We start from the raw sequence: 18,883 nt of genomic DNA on the forward strand, positions 1-18,883 counted from the left end.
TTTGTATGTAAGTCGGAACTGGTACGTATTGTAGGGGAAACTCTAGCCAAACATTTCTCCAGAGCTCAGTTTTATTCTCCCACACCTCACTTCCCTCAGTCCTTTATTCTCAAGCGGAGGTGTCTGCTGAGAAAAGCCGCTCCGCATCTCCCTGGTCTGCTGTGGGGGTGGGGGGGGGGCTAGCTTCACGTCTCCCTGGTCTGCTGGAGGGAAGCAGCTAGTGCGGGATTGCCTCACCCCGTTTGTAAGTAGGGATGCGATGTAAGTCGGATCCATGTAACCCGGGGACTGCCTGTAATTGGCCCTTATTTTAAACACTTACAGATCTTTCTAGGGATTAGTTTTCTGTTACTGCACTTTTCCTTTAATGGAGGTGGGGTTTGTATTTACAGCTAGTGTTGCAGAATTGATCTTGGGAATAGTTGGCCCAACCATCGATATTAAATTCAATGAAAATTAATTCCAGATTCCTTGACCTGTGGCAAGAGCCTGTTTTACAACCCAGCCTCTGAAAGCCAGTTAGCCTGGGTACCAAAGCAGCTGGCTTTCAGAGTGCTATTAGCCAAATTAAATGACTGAGATGTAATGATCCCTTTTCTTCCTTTCATGTTTTGACTTAGCTACTGTCACTCATTTTGAAAACAAAAGCTTTGTACTAGCCCTAACAAGCATCTGCTTGGTTTTATTTTGCCTATAAAAGACATTTTGGAGTTCTGTTGTCAGGGAAAGCATGGTTCTGTCCTGGCTTCCTATGAAGTCTAGCCACTACACTTCTTTTCCAGTAGCTAGAGTGCTGCCCAAACACCCCTAGGATGCCAGCTGATGGATGTTATCCCCACATAAACTGAGGGCACAATCCATAGCTATTGAGTTATGAGGCCGGGGAAACCCTTCAAGAAATTGCCCTTATCCACTTTCCCATTTGCTGTTTATTATAGACCTTCCAGGGGGAGTCTGGAAGTGGGCTTCTTCTGTTATGTGTGGTAGTGTTTTCTTGTAAGGTAGCCCGCTGACCTTAGGCTTTTGGTTACACATGGCTGGTAGCTGAGTGGTCACATTTCCTTCCTCATTGTTTGGAAAGCCACACCCCATGCAGCAAGATACTGGAGGTACCAGGAGCTTGATGAGATTTCTTCCCCCTTCCTTGCACCACTTACCTGTGGAGGGGTGGTTGTTATTTTAATTCCCTAGGGGCCTGCCTATAGAGTCTGAAATCCCCAGAAAATCTATAGGTAATACTACGTGAACTTAGTAGCAGATTGGGCCCAAAATATATGGCAAACTCCCTTTAAATTATGTACAAATTTTAATTTATTCTTGGATGCCTGCTTTCCTATTCTCCCAGCAGCCTATGCTGGCCTTCATTTACAAACCAGTTTTCAGCCACCACCACGTCCATTTGAATAGAATTTTATTTGAATTTCTCAGGTGCAGTATTCACTTTAGAACTCCTGTGTTGCATCTACTTTATTCTTGGGCCAGGAATGATTTAGGTTCATAACTTTCACTTTAGGTACCTAAATCCCAGAATCAAGCCCTACCGGGATTCATAAAATGCTCCCTCCATTACCATCAAACTTTGTAGGTGCCTGATGTTTCTTGGCCCATATATTTTTGCCATAAAAATTTCCTTGGACATCTATACTTCTGCCTGTATTCATGCACACTTTTGCCCCACTGTAAGTATCCAGTAGTCCTGTGGAACTTTAGAGACTAGCAAATATATAGTATCATGAGCAAAACCCACTTCATTAGATGATGTCCAGCTCCTGATGAAGCGGGTTTTGCTCGCAGAAGCTCATGATACTATATGTTTTTGTTAGTCTCTAAGGCCGTGTCTACACTAGGAAATTATTTCAAAATTAGTAAATTTGACTTAACTCCCAATTTAACAAATTTGAACTAGCATGTCCTCACTATGGGAAAGCCTTGAAATTAGTCCAAGACAGGCTCCATTAATGTGAACTCTCTACCTCAGACTTAGAGCCCCAGGAAGCACTGGGGAGTAATTAGTTTGAATTATTCTGGGGAGTAATTATTTTGAAATAGCAGCATTGGAGCGTTCACACTATTGTTATTTTGAAATAACTATTTTGGAATTAGTGTTACTCCTTTAGGCAGTGTCTTCTGGTTCCCTAAAGAGTTTTGAGGAGAAGTGGGTGCTGTCTGGGGTAAGGTTCTCTGCTTGGTGTCCCCCTCTGGATCCCTAGTTTTGAACCTATCACTCCCACTTCCAAACCTGTTATTCCTTAGTTGTTGCCCAACTTTAGTTGAGTCTTGGGTTCAGTGGCTCCTTCATAAAGCCTCACTACAAGGAAAAAAGTTTTGAAGAGGGATTTCTGTGGTTCCCTAAATCTCTCATGTCGAAGTTGTTCTTCTGCGGCTAAATAATGAAGTCATTGGAGTAGGAAGACTGGATCTTAGTTTTCCTACCTCCTACGTAACTGCACTAAACACCAGGCTACAGTGTCATGATGGCTTTCTCTCTGAGTCAATGTTTTTCCATCTTTTAGCCACAGAGGAAAAGCTGGAACAAGGGACAGAAGCCAGGTCTACACTGCAGGGGGAAGGTTGGTTTAAGGTATGCAACTCCAGCTATGTGAATAACGTAACTGGAGTTAACATATCTTAACCTGAGCTTGGGCCCGTCTTCACAGCAATAGGTCAATGGGAGAAACACTCCTGTTGACTTCCCTTACTCCTCGCCACAACGAGGAGTACCAGTAGTGACGGGGGTGCCCCCAGCGTTCGATTTAGTGGGTCTTTACTAGACCCACTAAATTGAACCCTGGAAGATCAATCACTAGAGTGTGGATCCTCCAGGAAGTGGAGATATGGTCTAAGGGAACTCACCACCCTTCCTCTGCCCAGGCAGACTTTATCATTTCTCAGTGCTTAGAACACTCACCTAGGAGGGGCAGGGAGCACTACTCACATCCCTTCTCCCCCTCAGGTGGTTGGACGACATTGGGAGGAGACTTAACAGGAAGGCTTCTGCATTCTGTTATGATTACCCCCTCTCCCTCACTTCCTTGCTAAAAGAGAATAGGAGTCTAACACCAGAAAAGGGAGTGCAACTTAGAATCCCAAGAAGAGGGAGGCTCCTCCCATCAGCTCAGATTGAGATCTACACTATAGACCGATATTAGTAGAAGTAGGTCACCCAGAGGTATGAATCCCTGCCCCTATGCCCAGCAATGTAGTTATGTGGATCTTACCACATGTACGTACAGCACTCTGTCAGTTGGAAGAGCTTCCGCCACCGCCACAACTACTGCCTCTCAGGGAGGTGGATTAACTATGCCAATGGGCAGAGCTCGCCAAACCGCGGTGAGCCCCGCTTGCCAGCCGCGCTGTCCGACGATCTGCGCATGCGCAGATCGCCCGAACCCTGCTCTTCCGGGTTGTAATCTACTTGCCATGGGCGAGTAGACTGCATTATTTGTCGAGCCCTGCTAATGAGAGAGCTCCCATTGTCCTACACCAGTGTTTCTTAAACTTTTTAAGACTGAGGAACACCAAACAATTTTTTTTTTTAAATGAGGAACACCAAGGATTTTTTGTTGAGCAAAACAAAAAAGGGGGGGGGGGGTTTGGGGGAAAGTTGCCTGCCCTTTAAGTGTGGCCATTTTGAACACCTCCGACTGCCACGGAACAGTTTAAGAAAGACTGCCCTAAGAACTATGGGGGCGACTTCATGTCTCCCCCCTGGACAGGGGCCTATTCCAGGAGGTTCAATTCAGGGGAGGGATTAGGGATCTCTTCCTCCACCCTGAAGAGACACCGGAACACAATTTAAGAAACACTGTCCTACAGCATCTTCATTGGTGCTGCCGCAGCACAGCAGCACTAGTGCAACATTGCAAGTTTTGACCTGCCCTTAGGCACCAAACTCAGAGGGGCATGGCTTATAATAAACCTATCATCTTGGCAGCTCCCATTGGCCATTCTGAGGCACCTGTCTCCCTCCATTCCTTGGGCAGGGAGCTGAGGCACCAAACTCAAGGCTTTGTGAAACCCAGCAATTTTTCAAGGTGCCTTAAAGGGGGGCATAGTGATGCTCAGCATCGCCACACCTAAGGTCCTTTGTGAATCTGGCCCTGAGGCACCTAAAATGCATTGACAGTCAATGAGACTTAGGTGCCTAAATCAAATCCCTTTTCTTACAACATGCATCTAGATGGCACTGTGCGGATGACAATAAAAGTCAGTATTGTAGCATGTGCATGTACCAGCCTTGCCAGAACATGTCCCCACTTCTGAACAGTGGTACCACAGTTGCTTCCACTCTGTGTTTTGCTTCTTCCATGAATGTCTAAAGTAACTGCTTGCAGAAGATATATCTCCAATGCCACATAATTAAAAAACATACAAGATGTCTGAATCATATTTTCATATTCAGTTTATTAAAAGACACTTTGATTGCAAAGTTTGGTTACAAACAACTTCTGTACACAAGTTATTATGTTTGATGCTGTCCTTAAACTTAACTCTGTATTTAGAATTAACTTTAAAAAAAACTTTCATTTGAAGCCTAATCATAATAGCCAAGAACAAATCAAAGTCCAGAAACACAGAATTAAAAAGCCTGGAATAGCATTATTAACTGGTTATATTGTGCAGTCTGTTTGATTATGGCATAAAGCTTTCAATATATCACACTACACATTTAAGAAGAGAAAAGAAGGTGCAATGTGGCTAAGTTAACATTTATTTTGCTACTTTAAGTATGAGATGCACAGGAAAAAATGTGAACTTCTCTCCACACCTCCCCAACCTTTCTTATGTGTACAGAGGGCCTGAAAGGTATGTCAACTGTTTTTCCTGCTTTGTTTTTTGCATTATAAATTATGGTTGTGTGTACCCTGGCTGACTCTGTGGTAACTAAAGGTCTGGTGACATTAGTTCAGCAAAAGAAACAAAAGCTGAGGAAAAGAACAGATTTTATACTCTATTAAATAGGTGTCTAAAGTACTAAGCTCCAAAGCATAGTGAACATCTAAGAGGAAATAATTAACTTCCACCTCTTTTCACTGTTAAGCTGAGGTGTCAACGCACTCATTACATATCTTGGAATGTCTCCTAGAAATCCTCCACCACCACGTATGATCAGATTCTAAATTTCTGATTTTTTTTTAAGTTGAAAACATGTTCTTTGATCGTATAAAGATCTGAGACATTTTCTTTTCTTTACAGACTTCTCCCTCAGTAGGAGCTTATATGTTCCCAGAAGAGCACATGCACATCTCCAGACTGGAACGGGCTTAACCCCCACACCTAGAACGTGGTTATAACTTGGCTAAATTCAAAACCAGGTTGTTGTTCTTCCAAGCCTCCCAAAGTACATTAGTCCTACAGCGTATTATAAACTTCAGCAATTCTTGCAGTAGCAGTGTTCCCTTCCCGCTAGCTGAGGGAGTTTGCTCACTCTTGTCAAAATGATTCACCTTGGAGCAGAGGTATTTCAGCCCCAAAAGTGAGACCTTCGAAAGTTAGTAGGGAATAATGGAAATGTGATTTTCATTACCAAAACTTCCCTTGCATGACAGCTCAACAGGCTGCAGATCTGTTAATAAAACATGCTTAATCACCATTAGGAAAGTTACCCATTGCTGATATGGGGTAATGCTAAACATGGTTTACATGAAAATGTAGAGCACCAATGGGGGAAACCTGAACCACTTCAGACACAGTAGTTGGAACACGGATATGACCATGCTTGACTTATTGTTAGCAGTGGGTAATTTTCCTAGTGTAGGACCATGAAATTGAGTATTTCATATGTTATGAGGAACTGGCAAGTTCTGAACAAGAGAGCACATTCTACTGTACCAGAGTGAGGAAGAACATCTTTAAAGATGTTAATTCTACACAAGTTATAGGACTGGCACAACGAAAATTACTGTCCACCCTGCATGACAGAAAACATCAAAGCATCCTAAGACATTACTTCTGTCCTGCAGTATTTGCTGGACATCCACCCACATGTGGAAAACGTAATACACTAAAGGCAAAGTTTTCAAATGGATTTCAACTAAGCCTTTAAATTTATGCATGCAATCATTAGCGATTGAAACAGATTCTGGTGCATGCCTTTTCCCATACTGTCAATGTAACGGTCTTCACCTCCAGCTTTCCTACCTATAGGCCAAGTTGCACAGCAGGTTCTGGTACAGAATTGGAAACAGAACCATGGCTGGCATTATTCTACTTTCACCACTAAGTTGACATTGCCTGTACAATAGGAGGAATTCCTCCTTTTGTGACCTCATTCATTACACTGATTTAAAAGAAGCGACTTTATTTTTCTAGTTAGCGATTTGAATCTAAAATATGGACATAAACATACAGTACTCCCCAAAAATATCACCCTGTCAAACCCACAATGAGTTAATTCCTTAGAAATGATAGGGTAGAACATCAACAGTGGTAGACAAGGCAGTGGAAAGAGCCACCTCAGTAAAATCCCCAGAGTTGAAGGAAGGACTCATCATTCAGAGCACGACAAAATCGAACAGCTATAAGTATACAATCAATTTACGTATAAACTATCCTAAAATAGGCAATTTTTCTTTTTGAACTTAATTCTGAAGAGAAATCTGTTCTAATCAGTATTCCCAAAGGTTATTGTTACTGCACAAAGAAAGAATCCCAGTATTCCACTAGCATGCTCCCAATTCTGACACCCTCTCCCACCTTGTGTAGAGCTACCCTACGTTTTACATATTATGAGGTGAAAGTCAACAGTTCGATGAAAAAGTGTAATCATCTAGTATGCAGGATATTCCTCCTGCCAACTTCCTTCAAGGAGCAACTTCTTTGGATGTCTCAGTTGGAAAGGTGCTCTATTAAAAATGAGAGATCAGTAATAGACAAGACAATCAAATCTAGGATAAGAACCACTAAGAAATATGTGCAATTAGGTCTGAATGCTGCAGTAAGAGATACAAACTGCTCTCTCTCATTTAAGATACAAAACATTTTTTTTCCTCTTCACTATAGTCTATCATATACTCTGGGTAAATCTGATGCTTCTCAAAGATGACAAAAATGGAAGGAACCATCGTACTGTCCACACAGCTGTCGTAAAAGGAGAGCCCATTCACCGGTTTTTGTGGGGGACGAACGTAGCTTGGGTCTCCTCTAACAAAGTCTCCAACTAGAACTCGAGCCACAAACACTGTGTTCCCTTTTGCAGCAGATTGACTGTAGGAGTGGGAATATTTAGCATCTGTGGCAAAGTAACTTCCTGGGAAGGACAAACAAGCACGGTAAGGATACTTGATGAGTATGCTGTACTTTATACAGGCGGCACAAGACAGCACAGTGATTAGGATGTATTTGTCTCAAGTTCCAACGAGTGAACTTTTTGTCTATTGCCACCCAAGTGGAGATTTCACCCCAGACAAGGAAGGAATTTTGCCATACAGTTCCCATTAATTTCAAGAAGAAGGAAAGTAGAGGCTGGGTTACAAAGGAGTGAGGGAAAGGAAGAGTAAATAAAAATAGCATAGAAAGAGTAAGACATCAGATCAACAGGTATAGCACAAGGGAAAATAATTAACATTGACTGCTGGAGGAACAAAAGTCAGCATCGGGGGGGGGGCATGGGAACAGGAAGGAGGTAAGGAGAGAGACTACTTGTCTCCATCTAAGGCTACATCTTCACTGCCAAGTTCTTCTGGCAGAAAATATGCTAATGAGGGGCTCGTTAGCATAAGTTGCTATCTCATTAGCATATTTTCTGCCATTTCTTTTTGCGCAAAAAGAAGCAGTGTGGATTTTTTTCTTTTTTTGCACAAAAACCCCCATTTTGCGCAAAATTCTTATGCCTATCTGGGAGAGGCATAAGGATATTGCGCAAAACGGGGTTTTTGCAAGAGTCCACACTGCTTTTTTGTGCAAAAACCCCTTGTGCAAAAAGAAATGGCAGAAAACATGTGAATGAGATTGCGACTTATGCTAATGAATTCCTCATTAGCATACTGTCTGACAGAAGAACTCGCAGTGAAAACAAAACCTAACTGAGAGAATTACCATCTTCCTCAACTCCCCTCCCGCTGAGGTGAAGGAGGTGATGGACAGGCAAGTTTCCTCCCACTTTCTAGGAATCAAAACAGGCACCCTCGATATAACAATTCTTTTTCAGCTCCCAAATTCAGTTTCTCAAACTCTCTCCTACCATCAAATTCTCTACCTACGCAAGCCAATTCCTTTCTACTCCAAGAGAACATAAATCAATGCAACCAGTTACCACTGTATCGTCATCATTGGGTGCTGTAAAGAATGCCTGTGATTTCATATACACAGCCACTTCCTCCTCACCTTTTCCATACTTCGTTCCATGGACCCCACAGATTCTCCAGTCAAAATTGTGATTGCAGATGGCTTCCAAATGGGAACTGTTAGTTCCATGGAACAGGAGCCTCTCATCTACATCTTTCCCTCCATTTTTCTTCTTCATCTGCTCCTTTTGCCTGATGTGAAAAATATATTTAAAGATATACTAGATGAGATTTCCAGCCACCTTCTGCACTCCCCTAGAATGCAGATTAGAGCTGCTAGAAAGCCACAAAAAGTACTTGGAAGATAGAAGAGAGACAGTCATTTTAAAAGTGTTAATGTTCTGAAAAAGCTCATCAAGATTTTCAGAAATCGTATTACTGTGCAAATCAGCAACCCTGAATCCTTCAGGAAGGGCTCTAAGTTAAGGGGAATAGATAGACATTTTATAAAAATGTAAAAAGGGATCATGGAGAAAGCTACACAGCAAATGGATTAAGAAGCTGTGTTAAATATTGTTAATTATTTTCAAGGTCTGTTCTGTTAAACCATTTCTAGCAAACACTTTTTTTGCTTCTTAGCAATTGTGATTGTTTCTTGGTTACACTATTAGATCCATCACTGGCAAACCCAAACTGTTTTTGAGGAGTAAACATTCTATCTAACTAGGTAGATTCTTATATGCTCGCCCAGTCCGTACTTGCCACTGTATTAAAGCACTCATTAAATACTTCTGCCACTGTTCTTAATTGGCCAACTATGCTATACAGTATTTTAAACCCAGAAGGAACTAGAGCACATTGATAACAAATAAGCCAACCCACAGGGAATGTAGCTCAATGTAGTTTGGTTTTTTTACACCAGGAACCCCTAAAATGCCTGTAGGGTGCACGGTCTGAGAAAAAAGCATGACCCATTTGTAAAATAACCCTCTAAAAGAGACACTCTTGCTCCATTACAGCAGAGTTATTAAGGGATCCAGTCTCCTTTTGTCCCTGTGTAGTGAAGACTCCATCTCAGGGCAATTCTATATTCAGTAAACACAGGCATATTTGCACCCCAGTTCTTTCCACAGGAGTAGCTAATCCATGCAGTCAGATGCTTTCCTATAGAGGGAATGTTATCTTGTCCAGAAGGGGGCGCTAAAGCTCAGCAGCAACAGCATATCAGGAATAAGTAGCTAATTCACCCCAGAAAAGACTGGGAGGTGTTTCAGAGAGTCCCTTTAAGTCACGCAGCTAAAGTAAAATTCAGCACCACTCTGGGATCCCTCCAGAGTTAATGACAGTCACCAGCAAGTATGCACAGGAAACATCTGTGGAAGTTATGAGACTCACTCCCCTTGTCATGGGCAACCAGTGTAAAATAATAAAATAAATACAAACCACTGGAAGACTTGCCACAGGGATGGGTTCTGAATCCGCCTTATTCTCTGGATAGCAAAGTTGTTCATTGTCTTTTTAAATAGGCTTTCGATGTCAGTGTATTCAGAGGATGTCTTAGTGATCTCCACTGTCTACAAAATACCAAATCACAACCAAAGGTTACAGGAAGAGTTTCAAGTAGATGTGAGGGAGTGACCAGGCTTTGATAAGCAAAGCCAGTGAGAACAAAGGATCAAAGATGGCTCTTTTGAGCATATGTAGTGTTTGAAATCCTATTCACTCACGCTATGTCTACAATGCGGCGCTATTTCAGGATACTGGAAATATCTCAAAATATCTATTCCGTGTCTTTTGAGCAATCCCATTATTTCAAAATATAACAGGTTTGCTATTCCAACATCCCTATAAACCTCGTTCCGTGAGGATTAAGGGACGTTTTGGAATAATGCTCTACTCTGAAATAAATAAGCCATTTCAAAATTAACTTGAAATAAGCTACGCAATTTACGTAGGTCAAATTTTGTGGCTTATTTTGAGATAAGGGTGTACTGTAGACGCATCCTCACAGAGCAATAATAAGCACAGAGAGTTCTATGTGAGCTCCCCCATTTTATTCTGTGCAGCGTTGCTCTCTTTGGGAAGGACCTCTCAGACAAAGGAAAGATGAATCCAAGTGTTTCTATACATTGCATACTTTATCGGTTGAGATGGCGATCTGTCAATTATAAACTAGACTAAGACTACCAACTCCTGCAACACAGGGCCACCAGACGGACATCAGTTGGTAACATTTTTTCAGTCACTGCTGCCTCGGGCAGATACGAAATCGAAATTTGAAGTGAAAGGCCCCAACGTGTCAACAGTGCATTGTGAAAGCAGCAGCTTTGTCAGTTGTGCCATAATCAGAAATGAAAATTCAAGCATGTCAGTGATTTTATAAAGTTAAGTAGGACTTGGATGTAGCACAATCAGCTCTGTATCCAGTTTACTTTTGCTTACTATGTCTACTATATATTAGAGAGAGTTTGTACATCTGTCTGTCCATGAGTCTGTCTCTCCATCTGTGAGTCTGTTCAAGAATTCCTCCTAAACCATTAGAACTAGGACCACCAAATGTGGTAGGCAGCTTCCTCTGACCCTAACTTAAAGCAAGATCTGGGTTTGGTTGTGCCAGGAAAATGAGATGTGCCTGCAATGGGATTGTTTTCCATAACATGGAAAGGGAGGGAGTTGCTAGGAGGGACACTGCTGCAGAGTGACCACAGGAGGGACACCGAGGCCAGCAGGAGGATGGGCTCTGAACGTTACTGGCCACTGATAAGTTTCCGTGGCTGATGCTGACCATGGTTGCCTCTCCTTAGCTGACTCCCATGCCTCACAGGGTGAGCCCAAGCCACTGTCCTCCTGCACCCTTAGCAAAGGACGCCCTGAGCAGCTGCCACAGCAGCATGACCTTAGACAGCTACCACTGCCAGTCCTGCACCCCATCCCCTGCTCTGGGCCCCCACACATACCCACCTTCTGCCCTGAGCCCCACAATCGCTGCCCTAAGTCCTGCCACTCCCAACTCATCCTGAGCTCTCCACTGAACCCTCTGCCCTGAGCCCCCCTACTCTGACTCATGCACCCCCATATTCCTTGCCCTGCACCCTACAAACCCTACCCTGACTCCTTCATCCTCACCCCTTGCCCTGAGCCCCTCCCCGACACCCAACCCTCTGCCCTGACCCCTGCACCTTCCATATTCCTCCTTTCCTTCACCCCCTCCCTACAAAAGAGTTAAGGACCCGAGCAATGTCAGGTATATCTGTTAGTATCTATATATTAGACAGCCTCTGAATGGACACTTTTAAAAAATCAGTTAATGGGATTTTTAGACTGAACCACGCTGAAGTGACAAAAATTATTTCTTTAGATTTATTAAAAAGCCAGCAGTGTGAAAATTGCAACTCATGCTTCTTTTATGCAAAGAAACCTTTACAAAGCCATTTCGCAATGTAAGTCATCAAGATCACAAAACCCACACTTATTAGAGCAGGGGTGGGGAACCTCAGGCCCGTGTCTCATTTGCATATCTTCTTGCACAAGAATGCGCAATGTAGACATAGCCTAAGTGTTCAGTGGATCAGGTCTGGGACGCAGGGGTTGATGTGTGCTTATCGTTAATCTACACAGAGAGAGGGGCTTGAAAGGCCTCATGTTGCCAGAGGTGGGTGGATTCAAGGAGTTGGTCCACAGTAGGTACAGACAAGGCTGCCTCATACTAAGGGCAGGTGGTATCAAGGCTCCTGACAACTTTGGGAAGTGTCACCAAATGCCCTGACCCCTTGTAAATATTACCAGATTTAGAAGTTCTATGTAAAAAGTAGAGTGCGCTAGAATATACACTGCAGATATTATATTAATACATTTTATGCTCCTGGGGTAAGGTTGCCAACTATGACAAACTATTCTAGGAGATGAACCTCACCCCCACCCCCCCAACATAATATAAAATCATTTTTTAAAATATCCTATTCAGATCTCCAGGACTGATTAACAATCACCAGTAAATTGATACTGATTCTAGAAGACTAAGCCCTACCAAGTCACCTCATATCCAGTTTGTACCACAGAAAATCCTGGTACCCTTGAGGGAATTCTGCACTGAAATTTTTTTTAAAACATTAAAATTCTGCAAAGTTCTGAATATTTTATTTGTCAAAATAACACAATATAATCACACCATTTTCAATTCTTTCAGTATTATATTTCAAAATTCTTATCAAATAATTGAAAATAGTGTGATTATATTGTGTTATTTTGACAAATATACTGAATTCTAAAATACAGTCTGAAGAATATTTCATTTTTGGTGCAGAATCTCCTCAGGAGGAATTTTAAGACAATATCAAAATTCATTCTTTTGCCATTTATATCTTTTCAATTATCAACTCCTTTTTGTCACCATTAAACAAAGTAAGGTAGGGATTCACAACACCAGATTTACTAATCCTACCATGTTATCAATATCTAACAACTGAGATTATAGGCATATAAAGCTTTACTTTGCACAGGATCATTCATGTCTCAAAATACTTTACAGAATAAATATTACAATCTCCAATATTATGTATAGGGAAGGAAAAAGAATATTGAGGACCTTACACTAAACAGGGAAGACTTTTTTTTTTTTTGGTAAGTCTCTCATATGTGATCCTTTCCAGTGTAGAAAGATTTGCAGGAACAGTCTACAAAGCCAAGAAGAAATGAAGAAAATGAAGAAAATTAATCAACACTGAGATGTTAGATGTTGTGAAGGGCACCACAAAGGCACGCAACATCCCAGCCAGTCATGATGCAGTGAAAGAGGAGGATTACCTACTGTGAAAAAAGCCTTATGATCTGTCTCAGATTTGCTTCTATCTGGGCTACACTTTATGAACTGTTCATACTTGGCAGCTATTTACGTCTTCTATCATCAAACATTAACTGAGACAAGGTACTTGACTGAAACTCGAGCCAGATTCGTTTAATCGCTCACCTCATTCACACCACCAGTAATAAGATGTTTCTGTCAAATTGTGTGTGAAATTAAGCCTGTGCAACCCCATTGCCTCCAGTGAGGTTCACACAGGTATGCAGAATTGGAATTTAGGTTGGGATTATAAAAAAGAAAATAAAGGAATTAGGCTTCCAAATCCCATTGCCATTTAAAGGGAATTGGGCATCTAACTGCCTTAGAATGTTTTGAAAATGCTAGCCTTTGTTAACAATTCTGTTGATAATACACAAGGAGGAATTTCCTAATTCAGCTGTAGTGGCAGGGATAAGAGGAGCAAAGACTTGGCCCACATTCTGATCCCCTTCCTTGTGCTGAGTAGCACTTTACTCCATAAGTTATTCGTGGTAAATAAAAGCACCCAACTTGAATAAGAGTATCTAAATCTGGTCCATACAGCCTATGGGCCAGTTGGCACTAGGGATATTAGATACAGCATAATTGAATAGTTATGTAACCACATGAAATTTTAGTAGTTACACAGCTATTCAATAGTCCCCAGGGATGGGGTCAGTAGCCAATGCACTCCTGGCCTCACTCCCAGGGATCCCCCTGCCACTCCATGCTGCTGCCTCTGTATCAGAGGCAGCAGCATAAGGTGCCAGGTGGGAGCTGGTCCGCGAGGGGAGTCATTTTAAAAACCAGCTCCTTGCACAGACCAGCTGCCTTAGTGCCATGGAGATAAGGCCAGAATAAAAACAATCTGAGAATCACGAATCCAAAACTAGCTTCTTCATGCCGCCAATTTATTCTGTGCCCAAGTGACTTGGCCAGCTTCACAGAGGACACGTGTGGCACCACAAGTAATAGAGCCTGCACTTAAACCTCTGCAACCCTATCTCCACTGGGCTTTGCACAAGGTATCTGATGGGAACACAGGCTGGAATATCCAAAGGAAAGTAAAGGAGGAACTATAAAAGTACTCTGTATCCAAGCACTTGACTCAGTCTCATTCATTAGCCACATAAAAACTATTAACTAGATGATTCCAGTATTTCTTTTGATCCATCAGTTGAAGCAACATGCAAATACTATAGAAACTGCTAGCAAAAACTCCTAGACGTCCAACAGCCTCACTCTTGTTGGTTAGCTTTATTTATTTGTGTATATATTTTAACACTGTATTAATGTAAATAGATACGAAAAGAGGGGCAAAGATTTTGCAAGCTTCAGTGAGGCAAGCCAAAGTACAAGATTCACTATCTGAGAGCTACTTTCAATTACCATTTATAATTAGCAACAACCTTTAATCTCTCTCATTTACAGGAGTCCTTGGCCTATGCTTAGACCTAAAAAAAAATGGAATACTTGGTGTTGGTCAATGGGATATGGAGATTTTCACTTCTAAGTCACCAGTCCAAACTTCATGATGTAATGATCAGATCATCATCATAGGATGGCTCTTTGGTGGTTTATGTGGCAAGAGTTGGTACTCTCAGTCCAGGTCCTACTGAAAAAACGCAAACTTGAATTCATCCGATGAAGTGGGTTTTACTCGCGAAAGCTTATGCCCAAATAAATCTCTTCATTTCTAAGGTGCCACAGGACTCCTCATTTTTGCAGTGCAGATGTTCAGGCTCTAGGATCCTTCCACCTCACAGGGTCCCCGAGCCTGGGCTCCAGCCCAAACATCTACTCTGCAATTAAACAGTCCTTTCATCCAAGCCCCATGAGCCCAAGTCAGCTGGCACTGGCCAGCCACAGGGGTCTAATTGCTGTGTCGATATACTGAAATTAGACCCATCAGCTCAACTAGCATCCATACTGGCAGCCTCAGGACGCTGTGGGCCACATATTTTAAAAGGCAGTCACCTAAACATGCAGATGAAATCAATGGGAGCACAGCACCTAGTGGGGTTTTAAGGGGCTCATCTAGACTACGCAGAACAGTCGAAAGAGAATATGCAAATTCTGCGGGAATTTGCATATCTTCTTCTGATTGCACTTTCGAAAACAGAGCTTTCGAAAGTGAAAGTAGTTTAGACGTGGCTTTTTTGACGAACTCCCCCCTTTGTCGAAAAGCCGTGTAAGCCTCAAAAATGAGTTTTTTTTGCGGCTTTTCGACAAGGGGGGGGTTGCCAAAAAAAGCCGCTACTAAACTACTTTCACTTTCGAAAGCTCTGCTTTTTAAAGTGCGATTGGAAGAAGATATGCAATTCCCACAAAATTTGCATATCCTCTTTCGACCATTCCGCATAGTCTAGATATGCCCTAGGAGTTGCATAGATGTTGACCCTAAATACTTTTTAAAATCTGGCTCTTTGTAACTATATTCTCAAATGGCATGTTTCACTAGACATGGAAATTTTATCATGTTCCTTTGGGTTCAGGGCCTTTCCATTACAAGACCCTGCATAGGAACAACCCAATCTCACTGGAACCGAAAGGAGAAAACACAAGTACCTTGTACCCCATGTCAGGCAATGCTGATTTGTCCCAGTGTTTAGGATAGTTTTGATCTGGAGTAGCAGCAGTCCCTGTTTGGCTGTTGAAAAACAAAAAGAAAACTAGGAATGAATCTATAGTACTTCCACTCCAGTCTTCTCCTTAACTGACAGGGTCCCCTCAAAATAAGTCTTTTTTGGTCATTTCCCCAGTCAGAATTAGACAACACAGATTTAATCTTGCTACTTATGTCATATTATCAATTAAATATTGTCACGTGACTAGGTTCCCTACAGGAACGATTCCCCCTTTTTCTGGTGGGCAACATTTCTTAGCCCCATGCTATGCTTTTGTAACAGACATGTTCCTCCCCATCAACACCTTTTTCTCCTTTTACCCCATGTAGGACAGGAACAGACAGATTCCTGTTCATGCAGCAGAGACACTGCAGCAGAGACACTGCAGCATTGCACACAGATTGTGGCACTGCTAATACTATCTGCAAACCAGCAGTTTGTTACATGATTCAACCAAAGAATGCAGTACTTTGAGGTAAACAAGAACCATTGCATCTGCCGTAGCATCAACCATAATGCAATCAGCAAACCAGAATTATCAATAAGAATCAAGAAACTTCTCCATTAGTAGCCACCATTCCATATAGGCAAGGCTTGCCAAACCACGACGAGCCCTGTTCGCCAGCCACGCTGTCCAGTGATCTGTGCATGTGCAGATCGTTCTGTGCATGCGCAGGTCGCCCGAATCCAGCTCTTGTATTATTTGTCGAGCCCTGCATATAGGGGTATTTCATGTGATGGTGAAAAAAACATAAATATGAATGCATTGTTGAGTACCCTTTCTTCATCTTTTTCACATCTTCAGAGGACACAAACTTTGGTCGCCTGCGGACTTCTCTTTGAGTCTGATAGTGGATATTTTTCTGCACCATTTCTTGAAAGAGAAAATGTATTTTATTTTAAAATTTATATGTATGTTTCTCTCTCTCTCTCTCTACTGCAAGAGGAAATAAACATTCATCTGCTGATGGAATCTGACAGTTGAACTTTTTGTCTGTTTAGCAACTACTAAGACTATATCCACACTGCGGAACTTTTCCGGGATACTGCTGCGTCCAAGGAATGTGTCTGTTTTTCTGAAAAAAGTTTTGGAAAAGCAGACGTGTTTTTTCAGCATCCCTGTAAACTCTTCTACAACCACGGCCATCTTAAACAAAATAATAGTCATAGCAAAACAAAAAACCGAAGAGAAAAGCCGTCTTTCCCCCTTTATCTTATCCTGCCCTCTTTGTCCAATTCCTGCCTTGTTCTATTCTGTCATTAATTTGCCAGGGATCTGTAAACTGAACAATGCACGATAGTTTATATGTAGTCTAGTAGCTGTATAGTTTTATGAAGAAGAAAAAAACCCAGTTCACCTGTGCAATATCATCTGAGGAGAGAAACCTGCAATCTGTAAAGTAGAGAAGGTATTAAGTAAGTGAACACACACTGACATATTCCTTCTCTACTTCAATACTGTTTGGGGAAAGAAACCTGCAATCTGTGAAGTGGAGAAGGAATATGTTAGTGTGTGTTCACTTACTTAATACCTTCACTACTTTACAGATTGCAGGCTTCTCCCCCCAAAAGATATTGCACAGGTGAACTCGTTTTCTTTCTTCATAAAACTCTACAGCCAAACCTATTACAGGGTTTTCCCTCTGTACACTTCTATATAGTCTAGTAGCTTTCACAGGCCATCTTGTGGAAAAGCACTGCAATATGGCATGTGACAGCTATTAGACTAAATATAAGCTATAATGCATTGTGCTCAATTTGAATTAAAGGGCTACAGTACCTTTAAAACTGATCTCATAATTTTGGGATCCAGCTTGAAATTGCACCGTGTCATTTGGAGCCGCCAGAAATAAATTCTCCAAGTCATCAGAAGTTAGCGCAGAAGCGTCACGCAGCCCATCCTATAGAATGGAAGGGTGGAAAGACAGCAAGTTTAAGCCCATCGGGAAGGACAAAAGTTGTTGCACAGCTGCCAATTTCATTCGTTGATAAATGCGAGCCATGATTTCTGACCTCTGCTAGTAAAATATTATAGTGCTTATATATGATAAGTGGGCCTGGTCCTATACAGGTAAATAAACGGACAGATCCCTGGACATATCTATATCAGGTCTAACACAGTGAAGGACTGAGAGTGGGAAAATATGGTGGAGGGATGGAGGTCAGCTTTGGAAGACTGAGGCAGAGACTTTGAAGGAGGTACACAGGGTCAGAAACTTTGCTCTGGGCACAGCAAGAAGCTAAAGGTGCTTGGTGGAGAATGAGACCAAGACAAAAATAAATAATGATCATAATCCTTGGCAGTTACAATGCCTACAATGCATCGATCTCAAAGTGCCGTATAAGGAAAGGGTGTCATTACCCTCCTGTGCCTCTCAAAAATTCTGTACAATAAAGAAACCCACCCAAACACTGCTGGACATGAGAAATGCCTCATTCATCTCCATGGGGCATTATCTTTGAAATCTAATGATGTCAAGTCCAATGTAAAATTGAACCACTTAACCACTGATCACTGACTTCCCCAAGATTCAAATTGCTTTTCATGCCATCCAAGGTTCCAAATGCCCCACCTGTCATCTAATCTGCAGCTCCCATTGACTTCAACTGGAAATGTAGGCACCCGGTGGCGTTCAAAATGTTACTGGTTGTGAACAGGCTGGGAGAGCGTTTCTCTTCCTATGCCAGGCTATAGCTGCTCATGCAGGGATCTCTCTAGTAGACTGGCAGCTGGCTGTGACACCATTACAGTTGCTTATAACTTTGCTAAACTTTAACTATTCAGGCGGAACTTTCCCATGCTGGGAGTCCAATGCAGGCTAAATTATTTTGAAAAGTTTTAGCTAAGATTAGACCAAGAGAAAACAATTGCCATTATTTAAAACTTTCTTGCAATCATTTTGCTGAGAAGCTCTCCAGCCCTCATTCTTTGGGAGCAGACCCTTGAAATTTTGGCAAATTGGGGGACTTCCCTGGGATCAGACAGGCGCCTTTTGTTGTCCTGGTTACAATCCACATGAATTTGGCTAAGTTGATAAGCCTTTGAATATTGCTATTTTCACAAGCTCACATGCTCCACAGAAGCTTGTAAGGAGTCTGGCATCTAACTTCTTCAAACATTCTGTCCAAGCAGAGCATGCTCCAGCTCAGCACTACAGGGGCTCAGAGAGCTTTTCCTGCAAATCTTCCTATCAGACATTTGGGGCCAACTT

General features: G+C 42.1%; 1 protein-coding gene across 10 annotated transcripts in view; it reads right to left on the bottom strand.

Moving 5' to 3' along the window:
• Positions 1-4,384: 4,384 nt before the first annotated feature.
• Positions 4,385-18,883, bottom strand: part of LOC102450231 (protein mono-ADP-ribosyltransferase PARP12-like) — a 39,762-nt gene continuing 25,263 nt past the window's right edge. For 5 of the 10 annotated variants that reach the window (XM_075900893.1, XM_075900918.1, XM_075900901.1 and 2 more), the window contains 6 exons: positions 17,452-17,572; positions 16,449-16,545; positions 15,613-15,694; positions 9,669-9,799; positions 8,326-8,477; positions 4,385-7,249 (listed from right to left, as the gene is read on the bottom strand). In XM_075900893.1, the coding sequence (XP_075757008.1) occupies positions 6,966-7,249; positions 8,326-8,477; positions 9,669-9,799; positions 15,613-15,694; positions 16,449-16,545; positions 17,452-17,572 (867 nt within the window). In that variant the 3' untranslated portion in view covers positions 4,385-6,965. The other 5 variants (XR_012896470.1, XR_012896469.1, XM_075900932.1 and 2 more) reach the window with 5 other exon arrangements.

The sequence above is a fragment of the Pelodiscus sinensis genome, chromosome 1 (assembly GCF_049634645.1).
Source record: "Pelodiscus sinensis isolate JC-2024 chromosome 1, ASM4963464v1, whole genome shotgun sequence".
NCBI lineage: Eukaryota > Metazoa > Chordata > Testudines > Trionychidae > Pelodiscus > Pelodiscus sinensis.